Genomic DNA, 22,380 nt, shown 5'->3' on the forward strand with positions numbered 1-22,380 from the left:
AATAATTTGCTACAAAAAAATGCAGAACTCTTAAAAAAACACAAATTTTTTAATGGAAATAGTGCTTCATGATGAAGGCTAAAAATAAATTAGTACACATAATTCAACAGTTGGTGCTACGATGGACTAGCAAAAACACTGAAAACACACGTCGATGATAGTCTAACAAAACCAATACAAATATCCAAAGGCCAGAAAGTAACGTAGGCTTCTCTTCGAAGTATAGTGTATTTTCTCAATCATGCAACGGGCTCAGTTTCCAAGAGATCAATCTGAGCCTGCAAATGCAAAAATGTTTCATCTTAGAATCGATATTAAGGGCTAAAGCATAAGAATTATCCAAGCAGAATCGAGCATTAATGGTGGTTTAGTTTAATTAGAAGCTTATTTCTCACTGATCCCTGTAAATTATAGAAAAACTGATAAAGAGTTCATGAGTAACTCTCCTCACCTCAACCACCATGTCTGTATGCTTCTTCAAAATTTTAAGGGAGAAGGAATGAAATCTAACTATACAATATATGGAAGCAAACGCCAATTGTGACTGCAGCAGGTTTTTGGACCAAGGACCTTTGTAACAGCTTCCGAAGTCTATCGCTTGATAAACTAGTAACTTCTAACTATACAGTGCAGAATAAAGTTAGTTCATGAGTTAAATACCTTTGGTTGAAGGCTCATCTTGTGGCTTCATGGCAGGGAAAAGGAGAACTTCCTGCACCATAAATTCCAGTATCCTCATAAGTTATTTATCCATCAAGCAATGTTGATAAAAAAAAATTTAAGGCTTAGGAACTGTACTAATTGATTAAATCAACCTTTATATTTTGTGAATCGGTTAGCAACATTGTAAGACGATCTATTCCCAAACCCCATCCACCAGTTGGAGGCAATCCGTATTCAAGTGCAGTGCAAAATGTTTCATCCAAAGCCATTGCCTCATCATCACCAGATTGCCGGTCCTGACATCACCACCAAGTTACAACAGAGCTTTAGTATCTGGCTTAGTTTGAAATTTAGTGAGCCAAAACAAACAGAGTAAGGCAAATAGCACCTTAAGCTGTTCAGCAAAGCGTTGACGCTGGACAACTGGATCATTCAATTCAGTGTATGCATTGCATACCTGCACAGCTTGTTGATACCATCAGCATTTTGTGATAATTTGAATAATAATAAAAAAAAAAAAATTTCTTGTTACAAACCTCGTGTTTGTTAACGAACAATTCAAAACGCTCAGTAAGACCTGGTTTCGATCTATGCCACTTTGCCAATGGACTCATTATCTCCGGGTGATTGATGATGAATGTGGGATTGGTGCATTCCTCCTCCAAGAAATGTCCAACAAGCTATCAATCAATGAACAAAAGTGACTCAATCTTTCTTGTATTTAAGTAGGGATTGCCCCAGTGAGGTGCTCAAATGCACAAATTCTAATGATTGAATTGCATATTTAAACTTCAAGTCAAATGATTGTTTAATAAAATATTCAAAAAAGTTTTTTTCTTCTGCTACACCCTTTTTCTATAACTTTCATCTTATTATGCACTTGAAGACATTCCTTGATCATAATAGACACCTGATCATCAATTTCATAAGCTCACAAATTATATGATAGATTGAGCGCACACAACTTTATAAGATAAGATGTACACAGAATAAATCAAGTACCAACCTTGTCCAATAACCTTGTCGTTGTCTTTGGAGGGGGGCACTGAACATCCAACTTTTCACAGGCATCCACTAAGTACTTGTTTGCTTCTTCACTTGAAAGATCTTTTGGTATAGAAAGATTAGCCCTTTTCTCCAATTCTTCAATCATGTCCATCCGCCTAAAGGAATAAAGAAATGACTACGTCAATTCATACTTCCAGATATTGCAAAAAAAAAAAAAAAAAAGTCATGATAACATGTTTTATGGTCACCTAAAGGGTGGAGTAAAGTCGATTTCTATTGGATCCTTGTTCACTCCATGTGCGTGATATTTGATCAAATAACCACCAGTTAGAAACTTGACCATTCCTAGCCAATCAACTCAGCATTAGGAAAAAAAAAATCCATACTGATTAAATGTAAATCTCCTCAAAGCATAAACCAGTCCATACTGATTACCTGATAACATTTCTTCTGTGAGAACCATTAAATCATTGTAATCCGCAAAAGCCATATAGAATTCACATGTTGTGAACTCGGGATTATGAGTCAAATCAATACCCTCATTCCTAAATTGTTTTCCAATTTCGTAAACACGATCCAACCCACCAACAACCAACTCCTTCAAGTAAAGCTCAGGAGCAATACGCATGAACAATTTCATGTTCAATTCATTGTGATGAGTAACAAAAGGCTTGGCAGCTGCTCCTCCAGCAATCATGTTCATCATAGGTGTTTCCACCTGGTAAAGGAAAAGCAAGAATGACAACTTGTCAATAAAGCTGCAAAAGTACCATAAAATTGAATATGAAAAGGAGTTGAAGCTAACCTCCAAGAAGTCAAGTTTGTTGAGGAAATTTCGGATATAATTGATAATATTGGCACGAGTCTTAAATATTTGTCTGACCTCGTGATTCAACATTAGATCCAGATAACGTTGACGATAACGTGTTTCCTATCATTCCAGAATATTTAAATCAAAGGCCACATAACTATTTGATCAGTCAAAAGAAATTTTGTCAACTCATCCAGATAAGGAAGCATGTACGTGGCCGGAATTCATCAATATATCAAATTACTAAAAAAAATGACAGGAAGTGCAAGTGAAATATATTATTATCTACTAAAAATACAAAATAAGTCTCATCATAACTTACAGAAGATGCCAACACAAAACAAAAAATGAAACATGAAGATATTGGGGCCTCCATTATGGAAAAACACCAACTACATGCAATGGAGAACTATTATCTCATTGCAAACAAAACAATTAGGTGTTGCATACTTGCATGTGCTTAAACTTTAAAAACAATTACCATTAAGCACCCACATATCCATGAAAACTCCAACATGTAACAGTGAGTTTAAAAGCAGCACACAAGTCTAGCAGTTTAATATAGCTATGTGTTATATTCTTCCACTGATGTTATTAGAATGACTAAAAGGACAAGGGATATAAGAAAGAAACCTGATCTTTCAAAACATATGTTTCAGGATTTCTTGTCATTCCAGGGACCCAAACATCTGATGGTGTTTTTTGTTCATTCTTCTGTAAGTTGTAATCATTTTATGAATAAAATGAAGATCCAAAGTCAGATCAAATTAATTAAAATCCATAGTACTATGATGAATAGAGTTGTCCAAATGACTGCACCTTAATAGCAATGTCAGTGCCAGGACCAGCTTTCTGCCTCGGCATCATGTGCACACATGGCGAGAGAACAATAAATGTTTTAGGGAAGATACTAAGCTCTCCTCTTTTACTCTTACCTTGAAAGAGACAAACAAATGTTTTATTACATTGTGAGACATAGTTCTCTAAACAAACAAAAACCTGAACACACTGGAAACTTAAAAGTTAACTGATTGTTGTAACCTCCAAACAAATAGGCTTATCGAATATTTAGCAAATTCATGCAAGAATAAAAACAAAAATGCACCCAAATGAATGGGAATATACATTTTCCCTTGCAGCCAGAACAAGTTAAGCACAAATAGTCAAATACAATTATATGACTTACATTTTGAGTCATACCTAGACAATTAGTTACCGAAATTCCAACTTTAATAGTGCAACATAGCCCAAAAATAGGTGTAAATGGGAGTGTAGGATTATAGAGATATCATATCATTCAAACATTTACAAATAATCATGTCGATGCAACATCAACATAGCATTATATCCATACAACAATCCAGATGTATTGTTATCTTCAGAGTCACATTCTGCCTCAATCACTGATTAGATAAAACTCAAGCTCAGACATATGATCTAAACAAAACTAACATGTAATTGATTCAAGAATTTAGAAAAGCGTATTTTTCTTAATTGCAGAAATTGAATCTTTGAACAGGATCAATTGTTAATAATACTTCAACAAAGAATAACAACAAAATGGTTTAAGAATGACAACACAAATGCAAGACATATGTGATTGAACCACTAAAAAATGTATATTTGGTGCGAATGTTGGGGTGCAGATGCTTTCCATTTTTTCCAAAAAACTAACCTTGATGAAATTGAGAATAATATATAACATCTGTGTGTCACAAATATGAGTTTGCATCTAGTCTACAACAAAATATACCGAATTGAACAAAACAAGCAATCTAAAATTCCATGTAAATTTTTTGTATATATGGGAAAAAATCAAAATGGCGCCCCAAATTTACAGAAACATCATATTAGCACCCTTTTTAACCAGGTTATCACTCAAATAAGCAAAATCAAAATAGTATAAAGTCATTGTTGTAGAAGCTAGATGCTAGCTTCTACACGGCCAAATAATCAAATAATGTATTGGAAAAGCTAGTTGTTAGCTTCTACACATTGTAGAAGCTTAGATGTTAGCTTCTACAATTGTAGAAGCTACACGACGGAATGATCAGATATTTGACTTTAATCAAAAATGAGGCGCTATCTGATGAAAATGCAAATGATGGGCGCCCATTTGATTTTTACCCAATCTACAAACCATGCATGATTTAGAATTTAACAAGATGAGATTGATTTAACCTTTATGATTCTTACACAACATAAGGGGAAATTATGTAGTTCCTCACAAGATAACCTTATGCAGGCACGGAAGCAGCTTATACTTTTAAAACCATGATCAAAGCATTAACAACATAGCTCTAGATCTATTACAACACTAACAGCTGAAAACTACAGAATTAAGGCTAAAAATGGGGTTTGGGAAAACAAACTTGATGAATTCAAAAAAAAAAAAATACTACAAATAATAAACAATCTAGATGAAATAAAACATCATCATCACCAAAAATGGGGTTTGGCAAGCACGAGAAAGACAAAGAATGTCTTTAATTCCTTTGGCACACACAATTTCACCATGTAAAATTACTATCAAGACACCATTCATATGGAGATAATAATATAAGGCAGCTCAAAAGTAATTGGGCTGAAGCTCTAAAGAATGATAATGTAACTTTAGAGTCCCCACAATTTATCTAATTAAAAAAAAATGATGAAAACTACAAACCAGGATATCCACAAAGTCCAACAATGTCACCACGTTTTACACCAGTGTGGTGTTTGGTAAATTGAACTTCATCCAACACTGATTCCCTAGTTAAAAGTCAAAATGGAGATAATCAGCAAACTTGATAAAAAAAAACATATATATTGTTAACAACTGGGCAAATATTAAAAACAAACTTGATGAAATTTCAAACAAACTCGATGAATTTAAAAAAAAAACAAGCTTGATGAAATAAAAATGAATTGTTGTATTATCTAAGATGTCATTGTCATCGCCATCATTAGAGAAAAGCAACCTTGATGTAAAAAATATGAACTGTTGAATACTTGACTTAGAAGAAATGTTGCATTACTAGATAAGATGGGTTTGCCGCAACTATTTGGGGTTTGGTACACAAATTGTATTCCTCCATTGAGCTCAAAGCAAGGCAATATATTCCTACTAATATTCATATAAAATAAATCATTTTATATTAGAGTGACTAATGATTTCCTTAATTTCCCTCTACCTTTACACATTATTAGATATCTTTTATTCTGGAAATAAAATGGTAATTTTTTAAAAAAAAAAAAGTTAACAAATTAACTTTTTTCCAAAGATGCATCTTGATGTTAAATAAAAAAAAAAATATGCACAAATAATTAGTTAATCTACATATCATATGTGCATATGACGGTGAACCATGAAATTAGTGGAAAGATGAATAACAAAGTCCTGAAAGGAAAATGAAAGCAATATGTATACCGCTTTGCATAAAAGGTAACAGTAGTAGTTTTTCTATATTATGCATGACTGCATTCCAAGAACAATAATCTCAGTGTCAATTCTAACCTCCATTCAATAAACAAAAGCTACCTTAAATCCCACATTCACAAACAAGGAGAGGGCGAAGTACTACAGCCCTAAAACAATATTCAATAAGGAGAATATTATATGAAAGATAAAAACATAGAGAATGATCGCAATGCTTAAGGTTTGTTCATCTCATGTGGATATAATAATGTCTGGTGGAACTTGGAAGCCGCTATACTAATGATGACAAATAATTAATCTTCAGAAAATGGAAAATATCAGACAAAGAATGCAAGAATAACAAAAAAACCTTAGGGATAATGATTTCTTTGGACACAGAATTTGCCCCATCATGTTTAACAAGCAATATTATTAGTTGAGAGTGATAGAAAATATTGAACATGCACATGGAAAACACATAATAATACTATTGATAACATAATGCTGGGTTTACTTTGGCAGGAAAGTAGGAGGGAGAACCATTCATATATATATATATATATATATAAATATGAATGTGTTATTTTCCCTCTCCCTTCCCCTTACCGTCCTATCTTTCCAGCCAAATAAACTCAGACCAAGAGCTGATTTTCAGAAATCCATAAAGCTACTTAGATAAATGAGACCAAAAGCAGTTCAACTGAACATAGCATGTGATACCTAGCATCAGCCATGACTTGAACTTTAAGACCACCTTCATATAGGTCATAAAAGAATAGTTTTGATGAAGATGTTCGTTTGTTCATGATTCTCCCTTGAAACAAAGATCAGTAAAGACATCAAAAACAAGCACATGAACTAAATGCATGTGAAAGAATTGTACCAGAACACGGTATTACCTGCTAAGCTAACTTCAACATCATTAAGGTGTTGCCCCTCACTCAATGTCTTGTACTTCTCAATATACTCTGAAATTGTCATGGATACGTTAAACTTATGCGGGTAGGGATTTCCTCCAGTTGCTTTTATCAATGCCAATGCCTTCAGCCTATTTTCATAATATTGCTGCGATAAGACAGAGATGCACATAAATTCAAGCACATATGAAACAAAAATAAAATAAAATAATTGCTGCAGAATCAAAAGAAAGTGAAAGAGAGAGAACCGTCGGGTCCATATCTTCATCATCAGCAACAATCTGCTTCTGCGACTGAGGCGTTGCAGCAGCCTACAAATTTAGTAGCAAAATGTGAGACCTTGAAAATAATTATCTACCAAAGATAAAACTTTTCTAGCACGAGCAAACAGAAGGAAGCGACGAAATTTAACTCATCGTAAAGAACGAATCATAGCGCGCAATCCTTCAACGAAAATAAACACAAAAAGATACCTTCTTCTTCTTTTCTTCATCTTTAAGCCGGTTCTCCTCTTCCTTCTTCTTCTTCTTCAGCTCTTTCTTCAGAGCGCTGAAAAAATTGGAAGAACGAATAGGAAATTAACAATACACTCGAAGAAAACGGAACGGATCGAAGGGGGGGAATCCTAAATAGCATACCTTTTGCTTTGGACTTCCTCGGCGGGCGAATCAGTGAGAGTGAGATTGGAAGCCGCCTCTTCGATACCATCCGCCATGGTCAATTGAAGTCGCAGACGAGGACAGGTGAGGGAAAGAGAACGACGGCGACGCCGCGAAGCTCGAGAAGGCCAAATGAGAACGGTATGGCAGGGTTTTGGGAGGCGTTAGGTTTTGCTCCTTTTTTTTGGAAACTTTTCAGAATGGCCCAGAGGCTTCTTACTATTTCAAAACAATGGTTAATAGTTTATCAATGTTAACATATTTTCTAATATTTTTATTCTATTGATAAAATGGTTTTTCTTTATTAACAAATAAATATTCAAGTGGCATTTTAAGAGAACAAACTTTTCAGAATGACCCAAAGGCTTCTTATTATTTCAAAACAATGATTAATATTTTATCAATGTTAAAATATTTTCTGATATTTTTATTCCATTGATAAAATGGTTTTTCTTTATTAACAAATAAATCTTCAAGTGGCATTTTAAGAGAACAAAATTTGCATTTCAATTATAAAGACAAGTATTTTAATAACAAAATAAAAAAATTAATATTAATAAAATATTATTAAACTATACTATCATTTATATAAAATGAAGGTAATTTGTATTCAATTTAATTCATTTAACACCAGTAAATTATAGTAATTATTAAATTAACATATTTTAACAAGGCTCCTATTTTAAACTTTTTGAATAAAATTATTGACTATTTAATAAAAAGTGATAGATATTTTTAACTTAACATATTTTAGTTAGAATAAAACTAAATCAAAATTCTTATGTTGATAAAGTAAAAAAACTAATCAGAACATTAAATATATGGATTATATTTCCCGAAAAACATAAAATTTAAAAGACATTGCAGATATCCTTCAAAATAATATTTTCAATACAAAATAACCTTTTATTTGAATAATTATATTTTAGATATTGCAAATGTTTTGAAAGTAAGAGTTATTAAAACAAAATATTACTTCTGTAGAATTTTATATGTGTTTTAATAAGTGTATTTAATAAAACTGTATTATATATATATATATATATATATATATATATATATATATATATATATCAAATACATGTTTTTTCTCCATTGTCTCTCTTCTTTTGTCCTTCTTGTTGGCAGGCGGCTACATGGGCAACATTTCGCGGTCAACTCTTTGAGGTTGCTTGGGCGCAAAGTCATGGTTGCATGGTCAAGTGATTGGCTTCGTAATCAATCCGACTATCTAGTTCATTAATCACTTGTCAAATAGAGGACAAAGAAATATCGTTAAATTTACCAACCATAAATACCTAAATCATATATACAAGTTTTAAAAATTTTAAATCACATGCTCATTTTACTCCCTCGTATTTATCTCAATATAGCAATTCAGAATACTATTCATTAGCATAATAAGAACTTAAATAGATTGTAATACTATATTAATTGATTAAAAAAATTGTATTTAAAAAAATCATATCTCTTAAGATAGTATGATTAATTGATATTTAAGAGTATAAATATAAATAATAAAATTGAATGAACACATAGAACTTGGTTTCATATCATTTCGAGTACTCTAGATCCATCAGTTGATTTCGTTCAAAATTTATTGATGGACCTAAAGAGCTTGAAATGACATTGAATCAGATCATAAGTGTTCGTCTAGTTCTTTTGATTATATTCATGTCTCAAACATCAATTTGACACATTATATTGAAAATAATAATTTTTTAATATGAAATATTTTTTTTGAACACATTCGTATTATAAAAAAAATTATTGCTCTCAATATGACGTATGGAAATGATGTTTGACGGCATTGATATAATTATAAGAATTAGACAAACACATAATACTTGGTTTCATGTCATTCTAAACTCTTTAAGTCTATCAATTAGTTTTGACCAATTTCAATCAAAATTGGTTGATAGACCTAAAGAGCTCAGAATGACATGAAACTAAATTATATGTGTTTGTCTAATTATTCTGATTATATTTATGCCCTCAAAAAATCAATTTGACACTATAAAATACTAAAAAAGATGACGAATAATGATAAAGAAATTTTTTGGAATTTTTAGAAATTTTCTGAGAATTTTTCGGAGCTCGTATGGACGAGTTTACGGGGATAAAAACAGGGCCGGAAAAGCCTGTTTAGACTACCCCACTAAACGAGGAAAAGTTTTATTTCTTTTCCTATTTCCTTTTTCTTATTTTTCTTTCTCTCGCCGAACCACTCACCCGACGGTTTCCATTTCTTCTTCTATTTCTTCCTCGATTCTTCACTATGTCGTTCCTTCTCCACACCAGCGACGCCGACTCCACAGCCCTAGCGCCGGCCACCGCGAGTCCTAGCCATCTTCTCTGCCGTGTGCTCAAGGTCTTCACTCCACTCTCCCCTGCCGACAGCCGCCCCTCGCAGAGCAATCCCGCGAGCCACCGCCGGTCGAGCCGCCCTCCCGATTCTTCCTCCTCGCCGAGCGATGGCGCCGATCGCCACCACAGCCGACGCCGGCCAAGCTTCTGCTTACCCATCTCTTCCTCTCTTCCGGTAGAGCATCGCCAACCTCCGTGGCCGATCGTTGGACGTCGCCACTGGCCACTGCCACCCGCTGATTCGGTTGTGCCCTAGATCGCTGGGAGCCGAGAGCGTGAGTCGAGCATCCTCTGTCAAATTTTCGTCGGAACCCGAGTTCCCTTCTTGTGGTGTTGCCCTAGATCGATGCACAATGCCAGAGGTATATTTCGTGCCCTAGATTTCCTCTTGCTGCTGGACTAGGTACCATATCAGCCACCACCAGATCTTCCTCTCACCGATTCTTCCCTGGCATCTCCTCATTGTGCCCTAACGTTTCATTCGTGTGCTGTTCAGGTTCAAGGAGAAGGGTCGGCAAAGACTAGAAGGTTGTTGCTTGATCAGTGACATCATGTTGGATTCGATTGATATCAATGTGGTTCAGTGAGGTAAGATTAGGTTGTTGCATGATTTGTGATCCCACTTATTGAATTCAACTTGGTCTGATCAGTGGGAAGGATTTCAGCAGGAATTGTGTACTGTGGGGAGTTCATGGTTTCAGTAGCAAACCCTACAGCATTTTCTTGTTCCAGCAGCAAAAGCACGGTTGTATATTGAGGACTGTGATTCGAGATGGGCGTCTCAACATCGGATTGGTTCGATTCGATCTATATCGGAGGCGGGTACCTCTTGACTTATCTTTTATGATATTGTCAATTGGATATGCATATTATTTTATAGCTACAAGCAATGATCATGTTTGTCTTTGGTATGTCACGGTTTGATACCCATAGCATGTTCTGTTTTGTCGCTTGTTATGTATCCATGTTTATACCTTGTGATTATTGCCATGAGTACCTTAGTTCCTAGAGTAAGTGACATACCATGTTTTACTGAGTTTAGGACTAGATTCTGGATTTTTATTATCTGACATGTGTACCTATATTTTTATATCATATCTGATCTGTGTACCTAGACCCTTTTGCTTTGATCCATGTATATTGTTGGTACATATTTTATGGAGGTGGATATGTTCAGGACCTAGGTTGTTATGCCATAGAGGACATGTATACCCTAGATCTGTGGATTTGACTTACTGGTACTAGGGTACACATTTATATATATATATATGGATTTGGTTCAGGATATTGCCATGCTTAGTGTCATGCACCATTCGCATGATTGCATGCTGTGTGATTGTCAGTTCCATTATTATTGAGCACATCGCCAGTTACATATATCTGCACACACGACCACTAATGGGTTAGTGGTATATTCAGGCAGGGTGTGTTGCAGCAGGTGCTCTGTCAAGGGCTCCGTTGGTCCACTCATGGGTTAGTGTGACGCAGCGTTGTAGTAGGACAGGGATCCCTCCCCATCATTGTGTTCCGGGAGATGAGAGTATTGAGCTCCCCCATTTATGATTTGGGGTAGGAGGATAAGTGTACTCCGACAGCATCCCGTCCACTCGGTCACTCATCAGGAGCAGTGACGGCAGAGTGCACGGTTGTCACAGCCTTACCCACTCGGTCTCACCATTGTGTGTGAGATGGCTGACTGGCGTCAGGGGTGACTATGTCATTGGCATCATACGCATTGATGTATTTATTGCTTGTGCTTGTTGCTTTTGGTTGGATGCATATGTTTGACATGCATACAAGATTTATGACACTCTCGATTTGACGACCCCCTTTTGTTCTGGATAGGAGTTCCTGGTAAGTACAACTTCCTCAGTTACCTTTCAGTTTTGCATTTTTCCTATATATGATTAGGAAGCTGTATTCCATGTTTATTGCTGTTAGATATATCTTACTAGACATGTCTATTGGTATTCGCTGAGTTGTTGAACTCACCCCCCGTGGTCACTATCTTTTCCAGGTACCAGGTTGTTTATGGAGTCGCTTGGAGTATCCTGTCTGCTGGTCCCCACGTCACATCAGAAGACCTGTCTCCGCTTGTGTTTATTTTGTTTTGCTATACGAAATTTGTGTATTTGGTTTTGTGTTCCGGTTTTGTTTACGTAGTGTTATATTGTTGTGTGGTGTAAGCCTAGCCGGCTAGCAGTGTTTTGTTTTGTTTTGTTTTGTATGAGCTTGTATTTATGTTTTTTTTTCACTGTGTTGGTTTTGATTTCAGCCGAGTGGGCTGATAAAAATATATATAACTGCGTGGTTGTTGTTATATTTGTCTAGTCGTGTAGGCTGAGATTATTAACTGCGTGGTTGTGTATATATTCTAGCCGCATGTGGCTGATATACATTGTGTCTGTAGAAATGCTTCAGATTGTCAGCCGTACAGGGGAGGTGCTGCCGAAATTTCTTCGGACAGGGACTTTCTCGGGGCATGACAGACACACTATTGTATTGAGAATAATATTTTTTTTAAACATAAATCGAATTGTTTAAACATATTTGTGTTAAAAAAATTTGTTGCTCTCAATATAATATATGAAAATTATATTTGAGGACGTGAATATAACTAAGAGAACTAGATAAACACATAGAACTTGTATTTATATAATTTAAAACTCTCTAAATCTATCAGTCCATTTTGGTCAATTTTGGCCCAAATTAGCTAATGAACCTAGAGAGTTCAGAATGACATGAAATTAAATCTTATATATTAATATAATTCTCCTAATTATATGCATGCCCTCAAATATCAATTTGAAATATTATAGTAAGAACAATATTTTTGTAAATACAAATGTGTGTGAAAAATATGTTTTGTATTTAAAAAATCACTGTTTTTTATATAGTGTGTCAAATTGATGTTTGATAGCATTGATATAATCAGGAGAACCGAGCACATATGGCTCAATTTCATACCATTCCGAGCTCTCTAAGTTTATCAGTAAATTTTGATCAGTTTCGACCAAAAACGGTTGATGGACATAGAAAGTTCGGAATGACATGAAATTAGGTCATATGTGTGTAGCAAATTCTCCTAACTATATTTATGCCCTCAAACATCAATTTGACACATTATATTGAGAGCGATGATTTTTTAATACGAATTAGATTCTTTGAATACATTTGTGTTAAAAAAATATTGTTGCCCTTAGTATAACATATAGAAATGATGTTGAGAGTATAGATATAATCAAGAGAATTAGACGAACACATAGGAATTGGTTTCATGTGATTTCGAGCTCTCTATATTTATCAGTGGGTTATAACAAGTTTTTGTCAAAATTAACTGATAAACCTAGAGAGCTTGGAATAATATGGAACCAGATTTTATGTATTTGACTAATTCTTCTGATTATATTCATGCTCTCAAACATTATTTTGACAGACTACTATATTGAGAGTAGTAATTTTTTAAATATAAATCAAATTTTTTTGAATGCATGTGTTAAACAAATTGTTGCTCTTAATATGACGTATGGAAATGATGTTTAAGGGCATGAATATAATCAAAAGAACTAGACAAACATATAGAATATGACTTCATGTTATTTTGAATTCTTTAAGTTCATTAGCCAATTTTAACCAAAACCAATCAAAGTTGTCTAATGGACCTAAAGAACTCGAAATAATATTGAACTAAGTTCTATGTATTCATATAGTTATTCAGATTATATATTCATACCCTCAAACATCAATTTAACTTACTATATTGAGAATAATGATTTTTTTAATACAAATTAAATTTTAAAATTTAGATTTAGAGTCACATAATCATTCCTAATCTATTAGTAGATTTACCAATCGATTGATAAAATATAGCAAACGATAAGTAAATCTAGCAATTGATTGGAAATACTAAAAGGGATAAAATGAGTATGAGTATGTGATTTAATAACTTTAAACTTAGATACATGATTTAGACTTTCTGAAATTTTATATACATGATGCAGTAATTTGTCGAAGAAAAATAGTATAGGGAGATTTGATCGGGGAATTTTGAAAAAATTACACCACGCATATAAAATTGTAAACTTTTCAAAAATGTACCTAACTTTCAAGTTTCTCAAAAACATACTTATTTCTCACTCAACTCCTCTTGCCAAGTGCCAACCACTATAGTTTTGTACAACAAAAATCATCACCACTTTAGTATTTAATGTCAAAAATCAACATCACGTTTGCATGTCAAAAATAACATCAATTTATTACTGCATAAATCTTAAAATGGTATTGCATTTTGAAAATTAACATCATTTTATTTTTGAACACATAGAAGTTTTGTTTTTTTTTTGAAAAACAAATAACATAAGGGATCTAGATTTCAAAAACCAACCTTTCGAATGCTTTGCATAAATGAAAAAAAGTAAAATGCAAAATAAATACGTCCTTAACAAAAAAAAAAAAGTTAAAATCAAATATATTTGAAGAATTTCAGAATTGTATGTGCGTATATGATTTTATTATTTTAAAAGTAGAATGTAAAATATAAATATTATTTTTATCTTTATCATCAAAATTATGCCTCTTTTGAAATTTATTAAAATAACACCTCATTTTTTATTTCATACCTAAAATATATCTTTTCTCGATTGATCTAACACAAGAATATGAACCAACGGTTTATATATATTAGAGTTATTTTATATAAAATAATACCATCTTAAAACTATTGTTTACAAAGCAACATCACACCTTCGAATTACTTTAATTTGTGCAATTTAACTTCAAAATAGCATTGTTTTAAACAAACACCTCCAAATTAGAATGCAGCGGGTATTTTAAATATCAGATTATTAACAGAATACTATTATTAAGAATTTCTAAAAGTGAGTTTTTCTTTTCTTTTTTTATTTTCAAAGTAGTATCTTATTTCCAACATTATTGCATTGCAAAGCTATCTGGGGTACGTTTATGCTATGTTTTGTTAAAGGTGCAAATTGAAAAGGGAAAGAAATTTAATTAAATAATAAAAAAATATATTAATCCATCCTCAATTTTTAACTCTGTCCTCTCAGATAAATATTGATTGATTCAATCCTATCCTAAGACAGTGTTGAACCACTGATCTCTGGAGGGATGGGAGGGGCCCACTCAGGGATAAGAGGAACCATCCCTTAAAGGCAGGATTGAATCAACCGTTAAACATGCTTAAGTTTTGCTTTGAGTTTAAAACTCATCCACTACTCCACTAAAAATAGGCGGATTCTTCTACTTTGTAATTTATAGATTAGATGATCCACTATTTATAATTAGTAGATTATGATAGACTCCGTCTATTTAAATAATAAGGATCCATCGAAATAAATCAATCTATAAATTGAACTATCTTTTAATTTATAATTTAGAGACTAGAGGATGCTCTCCTCAAATAGCCTCACTGATCCCCCACCATGTGGTTGTGAATCGCCTAACTTAACCCAATTGCTTTGTAACCCTAATCTTAACTCAAACAGTTTGGGATATATGCAATTATACCCTCAGACTTTTATAATCTACCATTAAGATTTAATGCCCCATCAAATCAAAACTCAATCGATACAAAATCTAGTAATTTAAAATAATCTCAAAACATCCACACGATGTAACACTCATTGTTTAAGATAGCAAGAGGTGCTCCCGAGGGGTGCTCCCGAGGGATGGCATGGTCATGGATGTCTTCTTAATTTTCTAGATATTTGAAAATTGAATTTTAATTTTGATAAATTAATAGATAATTTTTTAAATAGATGGTTAATTTAAAAATATTAGATTAATGAATCATACTATGAGTATTTTTTAATTTACCTTAATAACGGATGAAAATTTTCTATGAGACTAAGTCAGTGATATAGAATTAATCCATGTACGCTGAATCCTAGAATTAATTAAAAAAATAAAGATAGCAAATGGTTACCCTTGGGCTAGGGTGCAATAGTTAAGTCTTCTGAACTGCTAATCAGACATCTAAGAGTTGAATTCTAGCTGCAATGTACTGTAGGAATTTTTTTTAGTAAGACGTCAATTCAAAAAATATTAATAGCTTGGATGAGCCTCTGTGAAAGTTTTACAATTTATCTTAGTGGTCGGTGAAAAATTTTCATGAGATCTCCAAGATTGATTAGTTCCAATATCTGGATACCTAGGTTATCACAAAAAAGAGATAGCAATAGGTTGCCCTTGGCTATGGTTAAAGCTGTCAAACAGACCAACCCGCGGTGGGTGGGCCAACCCACCAAAAACCCAATATTTGGCAGGGCGGGGCAGGTCAACCCACTGTTGGATAGCGTTGGCCGGCTAAAAAGGGGGTTGAATAGCCCTAAAAAAATAAACACAAAACACCATTCTCGAACTATAACTTAAACATTTGCATATAATTAAATAAAGAAAGTAATAAACTAAAAGAAGAGGCTCACAGACTTGATTTGGTTACAACCGGAGAAGTTATTAATCCAAGGAATGAATCGCCACACTAAAAGATCTCCTTCAGGCGGAGAAGACTCTTATAGCAGTGAAAGCGCAAAAAGAAAGAAGCTAAACTAAAAAGGAAGCGCACAGGTGTTGAATGCAATAATTGCTTGTTCTAATTAGCTTCTTGGACCAAGACTATATTTATAGCCTTGGTCGGGTCGCCTGGAAGCGTTTCAGGTGCCTAGAAGGGGATAAAACTTTATCCCTTTCGCATAGATCGCGTTTGACCGCGATATGGATAAAATCCAGGTCTGGGCGCCCGGAAGGGTTCCGAGCGCTAGGACCAAGAAAGTCAACAGCGTTGGCCTTTTCGATCCGAGCCTTCTGCTTCAATTCAGCTTGCCTTGGTCCAGGTCTTCTGCTCCGGCTCCGCTTGCTTGGGTGATCTCGGCTAGGGCTGTAAACAAGCCAGGCAGAGCCGAGCTTTGAGGTGTTCAAGCTTGTTTGATAAGATAACCAAGCCGAGTCGAGCCGAGCTTAAAATGAACCAAGCTTTTGAAATGAGTGTTCAAGCTTGGCTTGGTTTATTTTTTATGAGCTTGAGCTTGTTTGAAGCTTGGCTTGAGCTTGGTTCGTTTAGATGTTATCAAGCTCTCAATTCAAGCTTGGCTTGAGCTTGGTTCAAGCTTGGCTTGAATTTCATTTGAGCTTGGTTCGTTTAGATGTTATCAAGCTATCAATTCAAGCTTGTTTGATTGTTTGAAATTTTTAATTGTTTGATTGATTATTAAGATTGATAATTTAAATTTATTTATTTATTTTATTTTATTATTTATTTAACATATTGAAAAGAGTTTTATTAATAAATATGGTTCATGAACATTGTTCACGAACATTGTTCATGAACGTTGTTCACGAACGTTAACGAGCTGAACACATATGTGTTCAAGCTTGTTTGTTTAGCTTAACGAGCTGTTCAAGCTTGTTTGTTTAATTAATCTTATGTATATTGAACGAACATAAACAAGCTCTTACCAAGCTGAACACCATGCTTGTTCACGAACGCTTGGTTCATTTACAGCCCTAATCTTGGCCATTCGAAATAGGGCTCATCCAAACCCAACTTCCGGTCTTCTCGAGCAAGCTTCCGCTCCAGCTTCTCGTCCCTCGGAATCGTCGCGTGCTTCCTTCTCGTCCGCCAGTGTACTCATTCACAGCTCTTCGTCCCTCAGACGCACCGAGCCCGTCGGCTCTCTCCTGTGCCGACTTTCTCGCTAGCTGCGTCTCTTGCTCCCTAAGCAATCTTCCGCTCCGGCTTCTTGTCCCTCGGAAGCACCGCACGCTTCCTTCTCGTCCGCCGGTGTACTCTTCCGCAGCGCCTCGTCCCTCAGACGCACCGAGCCCATCATCTCTCTCCCGTGCAGTCTTTTTCGCTAGCTACATTTTCCGCTCGACTGCCTGTGCTCCTAAGTACCTACACACTTAGACACAGGGTTAAAACACCACAGGACCTAACTTAACTTGTTGATCACATCAAAACAACCTTGGGGTTCCAACAATCTCCCCCTTTTTGATGTGAACAACCTAAGATAAGTTAGGGTAAATAGACATAAAAGTAAAACAAATAATATTGCAATAAAGTGCAAAAAATTGTAATCTACCTCCCCTTAGACTTAACATTTTCCTTCTCCCCCTTTGTTCACATAAAAAATAGAGTACTAAGAGAAAATCTAAGGGTAATAATTTTAAAAATTTAAAAACTTATTTCAATATTTTTTAGAAAAAAATTTCTAAGTAAAAATGTTTAATAAATATTTTTGAATTTCTTTTTAAGTTTTTTTTCAACAAAATTATTTTTGAGAATAAGTAAAAAAATTAAGCAAGAAAACTTTCTAAAAAGAAAATTCTAACTTAGACGACTTTTAGAATTTTTTAAAAAGTATTTGAAAAACTTTTTAAAGCATGATTTAATTTCAATATTTTATCAGTAATTTAATTAAACATTTTATTTCAATATTCGGCTTCTAGGTAGTGGCGAGGCACTAGGTCTTCTTGGTTATTTGAGCAACAATAATTTTCTAGACAAAACCTCATAAGGAAATTTAACATTTAATTTTTTCGCTGAAAGCGCTAAGTCTAATTCAAAGTTTTAGGTTAACGATGTTTAAATTTCCATTTTAGTTTATCATAATTTCTCAAATTTAAAGCAGGAAATTTTGAACATGCAGAAAATTATATTTGTTCCCTTAACATGTCATTTTATATTGTTAGTTTGTCGAAATCCTTTAATCGACAAACTGTTGCTAGAGTTTCTTTTAACTCACTATTCTTTGTTAATAACTTTTTAGGTTTTAATTCGCAAAAATATTTCGACAATATAATTTCTAATTTACAAAAATCTTTCGACAAAGTTTTGATTGAATTAATCAATTGGTCAGGAGGTGGATGTCATATCTGACTTACCTTGTCGGCTGTTGATTCTCCCCCTGTTGAGTTGTTTTCTTTTGAAGACTCTCCCCCCTCATCGATGCTCATCTAGGATGAGCTTTCTGTGTCCTCGGGATAGAATTCGACTGTTAAGGCTGTCACGATAATTTCCTCGATCTCGGACTCTTCTGACGGTGAGTCGATGTCCATCGAGAAGTTGAATTTGACTTCAACTGGTTCTTCGTAGGGCTTCAAGAACTTTTCCTAAAGTTCTTTTGCACTTTTGTATTTTCTGACTCTGTCGAAATCCTGGGCAGGTAGTACGCTCAAAAGACTGACTCAGCCTTACCATTTGTCATAACATCATTACGTTGCTCGTCAGCCCATTGATACTCCTCAAGTTCTTCTCCTTCTTTGCTTTTGGGCACTTCAAAATCATATTTCATTGTTAGTAACATATTAAAATTGGTTTTAAAATAAACCTCCATTCGTCGCTTCCAAAAAGCGAACTTCCTTGGAACATTGGTGGGTAGATGTTAGTTCCGACCATCTTGTTGCTTCATTTGGCGGTTAGTCATCCTAAAACGTCCTTGTTCTAATACCACTTATTGGACCGCGTTGGCCGGCTAGAAGGGGGGTTGAATAGTCCTAAAAAAAAATAAACATAAAACACCCTTCTCGAACTTATAACTTAAACACTTGCATATAATTAAATAAAGAAAACAATAAACTAAAAGAAGAGGCTCATAGACTTGACTTGATTACAACCGGGGAGATTGTTAATCCAAGGAATGAATCACACACTAAAAGATCTCTTTCAGGCGGAGAAGCCTCTTACAACAGTGAAAGCGGAAAAAGAAAGAAGCTAAACTAACAAGGAAGCACACAAGTGTTGAATGTAAGAATTACTTATTCTGATTAGCTTTTTGGACCAATGCTATATTTATAGCCTTGGTCAGGGTGCCTGGAAGCATTCCAGACGCCTAGAAGGGGATAAAACTTTATTCCTTTCGCATAGATACCGCGATCTGGATAAAATCCAGGTCCGGGCGCTCGGACCAAGAAAGTCAACAATGTTGACTTTTTCGGTCCGGACTCTCTGCTCCGGTTCAGCTTGCCTCGGTTTGGGTCTTCTGCTCTGGCTCCGCTTGCTTGGGTGATCTCAGCCATCCGAAATAGGGCTCACCTGAACCCAACTTCCGGCCTTCTCGTGCAGGCTTCCGCTCCGGCTTCTCGTCCCACGGAATCGTCGCGTGCTTCCTTCTCGTCCGTCAGCATACTCATCCGTAGCTCTTCGTCCCTCGGACGCACCGAGCCTGTGGGCTCTCTCCCGTACCGACCTTCTCGCTAGCTGCGCCTCTTGCTCCTCGAGCAATCTTCCGCTCTGGCTTCTCGTCCCTCGGAAGCACCGCACACTTCCTTCTTGTCCGCCGGTATACTCTTCTGCAGCGCCTCGTCCCTCAGACGCACCGAGCCTGTCGGCTCTCTCCCGTGCAATCCTTCTCGCTAGCTGCGTCTTCCGCTTGATTTCCTGTGCTCCTAAGTTTCTACACACTTAGACACAGGGTTAAAACACCATAGAACCTAACTTAACTTGTTGATCACATCAAAACAACCTTGGGGTTCCAACACCCACTATCCTGGTAGACTGCAAAATCTCTAGCCTGATCTAATTCAAGATAGATTGTGGGTTAGACGGATCAACCCGCAGGTCTATAAAAAAATAAAACAAATAAAAAAACAACCGATCAATGAAAAATTATCATTATCATCATGCTCAGTACCGATCAAGATGAAAAAAAAACAATCAAGATAAAAAAACACCAAATCACATATTTTCATATTCTAAATTTCCAAGGAAAACTCCATATTCAGAATCTAGAATCCTGGTTCTACACCCTACAGTGACTACAAGACTTAGACTAGAACACATAATAATTAAGAGTTAAGATTTAAGGAAATTACACCACAATAACCAAAGTACCAAACACACTCATCACTACATAGTAATTAATAATATAAAATAAAATTGAAACAAAAAGTTCAATAACTCTAATACTCTATGAACAGATGAACCTAAACAAATAATATAGTATTTTTAAAATTTCATCAATAACATCATCCATATCAAAATCTTCTTATCCGCCTTTATCTCCTTTCTCTTCATCGATATCTTCTTCTAAAGTATTTAATTTTTGCTTAGATAATGATGTTTTGATATTTGCATTATCTTCATTATCTTTATCTGCATATAAAATACACAAAGATGAAGATAGTCAAAAAAATAAAATAACAAGAAACTAATATAAAGATGATTTTGATACAATAGTAGTGATAGAAATAGTTAAAACATCACTTGTCATTAGTGCAAGAGTTGAATACCAATGATTTTGAATGTTCCTATGCTCTAAAATATCCAAATCTTGATAATATGCAAATTCAAGTTTTGGCTCATCTAAATGGAGATCCAAATGAGATTTTTGCACACTTGTAATTGTTTGGCTCTTATATGCCTTCATTTCCTATATTAATTGGAATACTAGTGACAAAAAAAATAGAGAATACAAAAAAAAAATATTAGAGTACTTACATCAAAGATTCTTTTGTTCTTTCTTTTAACTCCTACACTTTGCAAAAATGCATGTGTGGTAGAAGATTGTAGTTGTGATGAACTTGTCTGGTTAGTATTAGAATACTGGTCAAAAATCTTATACAATTTTATCTTCACAAGATCCATCTTCTTTGGCATTTAAGAGAATCACTTTCAACCTTTGAATAAAAAAACTCCAATAGTGAAAGCTTTATTCATGAGTCAAGAATAACTCCAAATGCAAGTACCATGTCATATTGAGTCCAATACTTGTCAAACTTCTCCATAATTTTTTACACATACAACTTATCACCTCATCTTCATTTGATAAGTTTTTCTTTAACAAAACTTTAATCTTCCAAACTTGCATAAAATACAAATTTACTGTAGGATAAGAAGAATCAGAAATCAAATTAGTAGTGTCATAAAATGGCTTAAGGAACTCACATATTTTCTCTCATCTTTTACACTCTTCACTTGACGAACAATATTTATAATTTTTAAAATTGTATTGGAGAGAAGCAAAAGATTTTTTTATATTCGATGACACTATCCAACATTAAATATGTTGAGTTTCAATGAGAAGACACATCTAATCGTAAGCCAATACTAGTATCAATGTTACCAACTGCTTGTACACATTCTCCAAACTTCTTCATCCTAGCCCATGAATCTTTAACATATTTGACCGACTCTCTAATTTTATTCAAAGCTACAGTAGCCACTTTCAAACCTTATTGGACAATGAGATTCAATATATGAGTAGAACAATCAACATGTAAAAATTCACTAGTACACAATAAGTTATCATGCAAAGAAAGTTGTTTTTTCAAACGAACTTGTATGTTATCATTACTAGATGCATTATCCAATGTCAAAGAGAAAACCTTTTTCTCAATCCCCCATTCCTTTAAATAATTTTGCAGCTAATTCAACACTTGAGTGTGGAGGGGGTATATGAGAAAAACTAACAGAGCGTTTAGTTTGCGCGTTTTCTATTTTTATTTTCTAGAAAATAGTGTTTGATTTACATTTTTCACATCTATTTTCTAGAATAAGAGATAACATTTTCTAAAAAAAGTAGAAAATGTCTAAAAATCATT

At 34.5% G+C, this 22,380-nt stretch overlaps 1 protein-coding gene across 1 annotated transcript; it reads right to left on the bottom strand.

Annotated features, from left to right (window-relative positions):
* Nucleotides 1-30: 30 nt before the first annotated feature.
* On the bottom strand, nucleotides 31-7,638 carry LOC122005593 (lysine--tRNA ligase-like). Its single transcript, XM_042560686.1, has 17 exons — nucleotides 7,435-7,638; nucleotides 7,270-7,345; nucleotides 7,045-7,107; nucleotides 6,779-6,944; nucleotides 6,600-6,693; nucleotides 5,148-5,233; nucleotides 3,302-3,417; nucleotides 3,116-3,196; nucleotides 2,477-2,602; nucleotides 2,107-2,389; nucleotides 1,920-2,016; nucleotides 1,670-1,826; nucleotides 1,200-1,343; nucleotides 1,052-1,120; nucleotides 816-959; nucleotides 661-712; nucleotides 31-278 (listed from the first exon to the last, which is right to left on the bottom strand). The coding sequence occupies exons 1-17, from the start codon at nucleotides 7,509-7,511 to the stop codon at nucleotides 268-270; spliced, it is 1,842 nt and encodes a 613-aa protein (XP_042416620.1). The 5' UTR covers nucleotides 7,512-7,638; the 3' UTR covers nucleotides 31-267.
* Nucleotides 7,639-22,380: the final 14,742 nt, after the last annotated feature.

Source organism: Zingiber officinale, chromosome 7B (genome assembly GCF_018446385.1).
Source record: "Zingiber officinale cultivar Zhangliang chromosome 7B, Zo_v1.1, whole genome shotgun sequence".
In the NCBI taxonomy this organism is placed as follows: Eukaryota; Viridiplantae; Streptophyta; class Magnoliopsida; order Zingiberales; family Zingiberaceae; genus Zingiber; species Zingiber officinale.

Coding starts and splice junctions, on each gene's coding strand:
- LOC122005593 (XM_042560686.1), bottom strand. CDS start 7,511: ATGGCGGATGGTATCGAAGAGGCGGCTTCCAATCTCACTCTCACTGAT. Junction 3,197..3,301: donor GCACTGACATTGCTATTAAG/GTGCAGTCATTT, acceptor TACAACTTACAG/AAGAATGAACAAAAAACACC. Junction 1,827..1,919: donor GACTTTACTCCACCCTTTAG/GTGACCATAAAA, acceptor TTATTCCTTTAG/GCGGATGGACATGATTGAAG.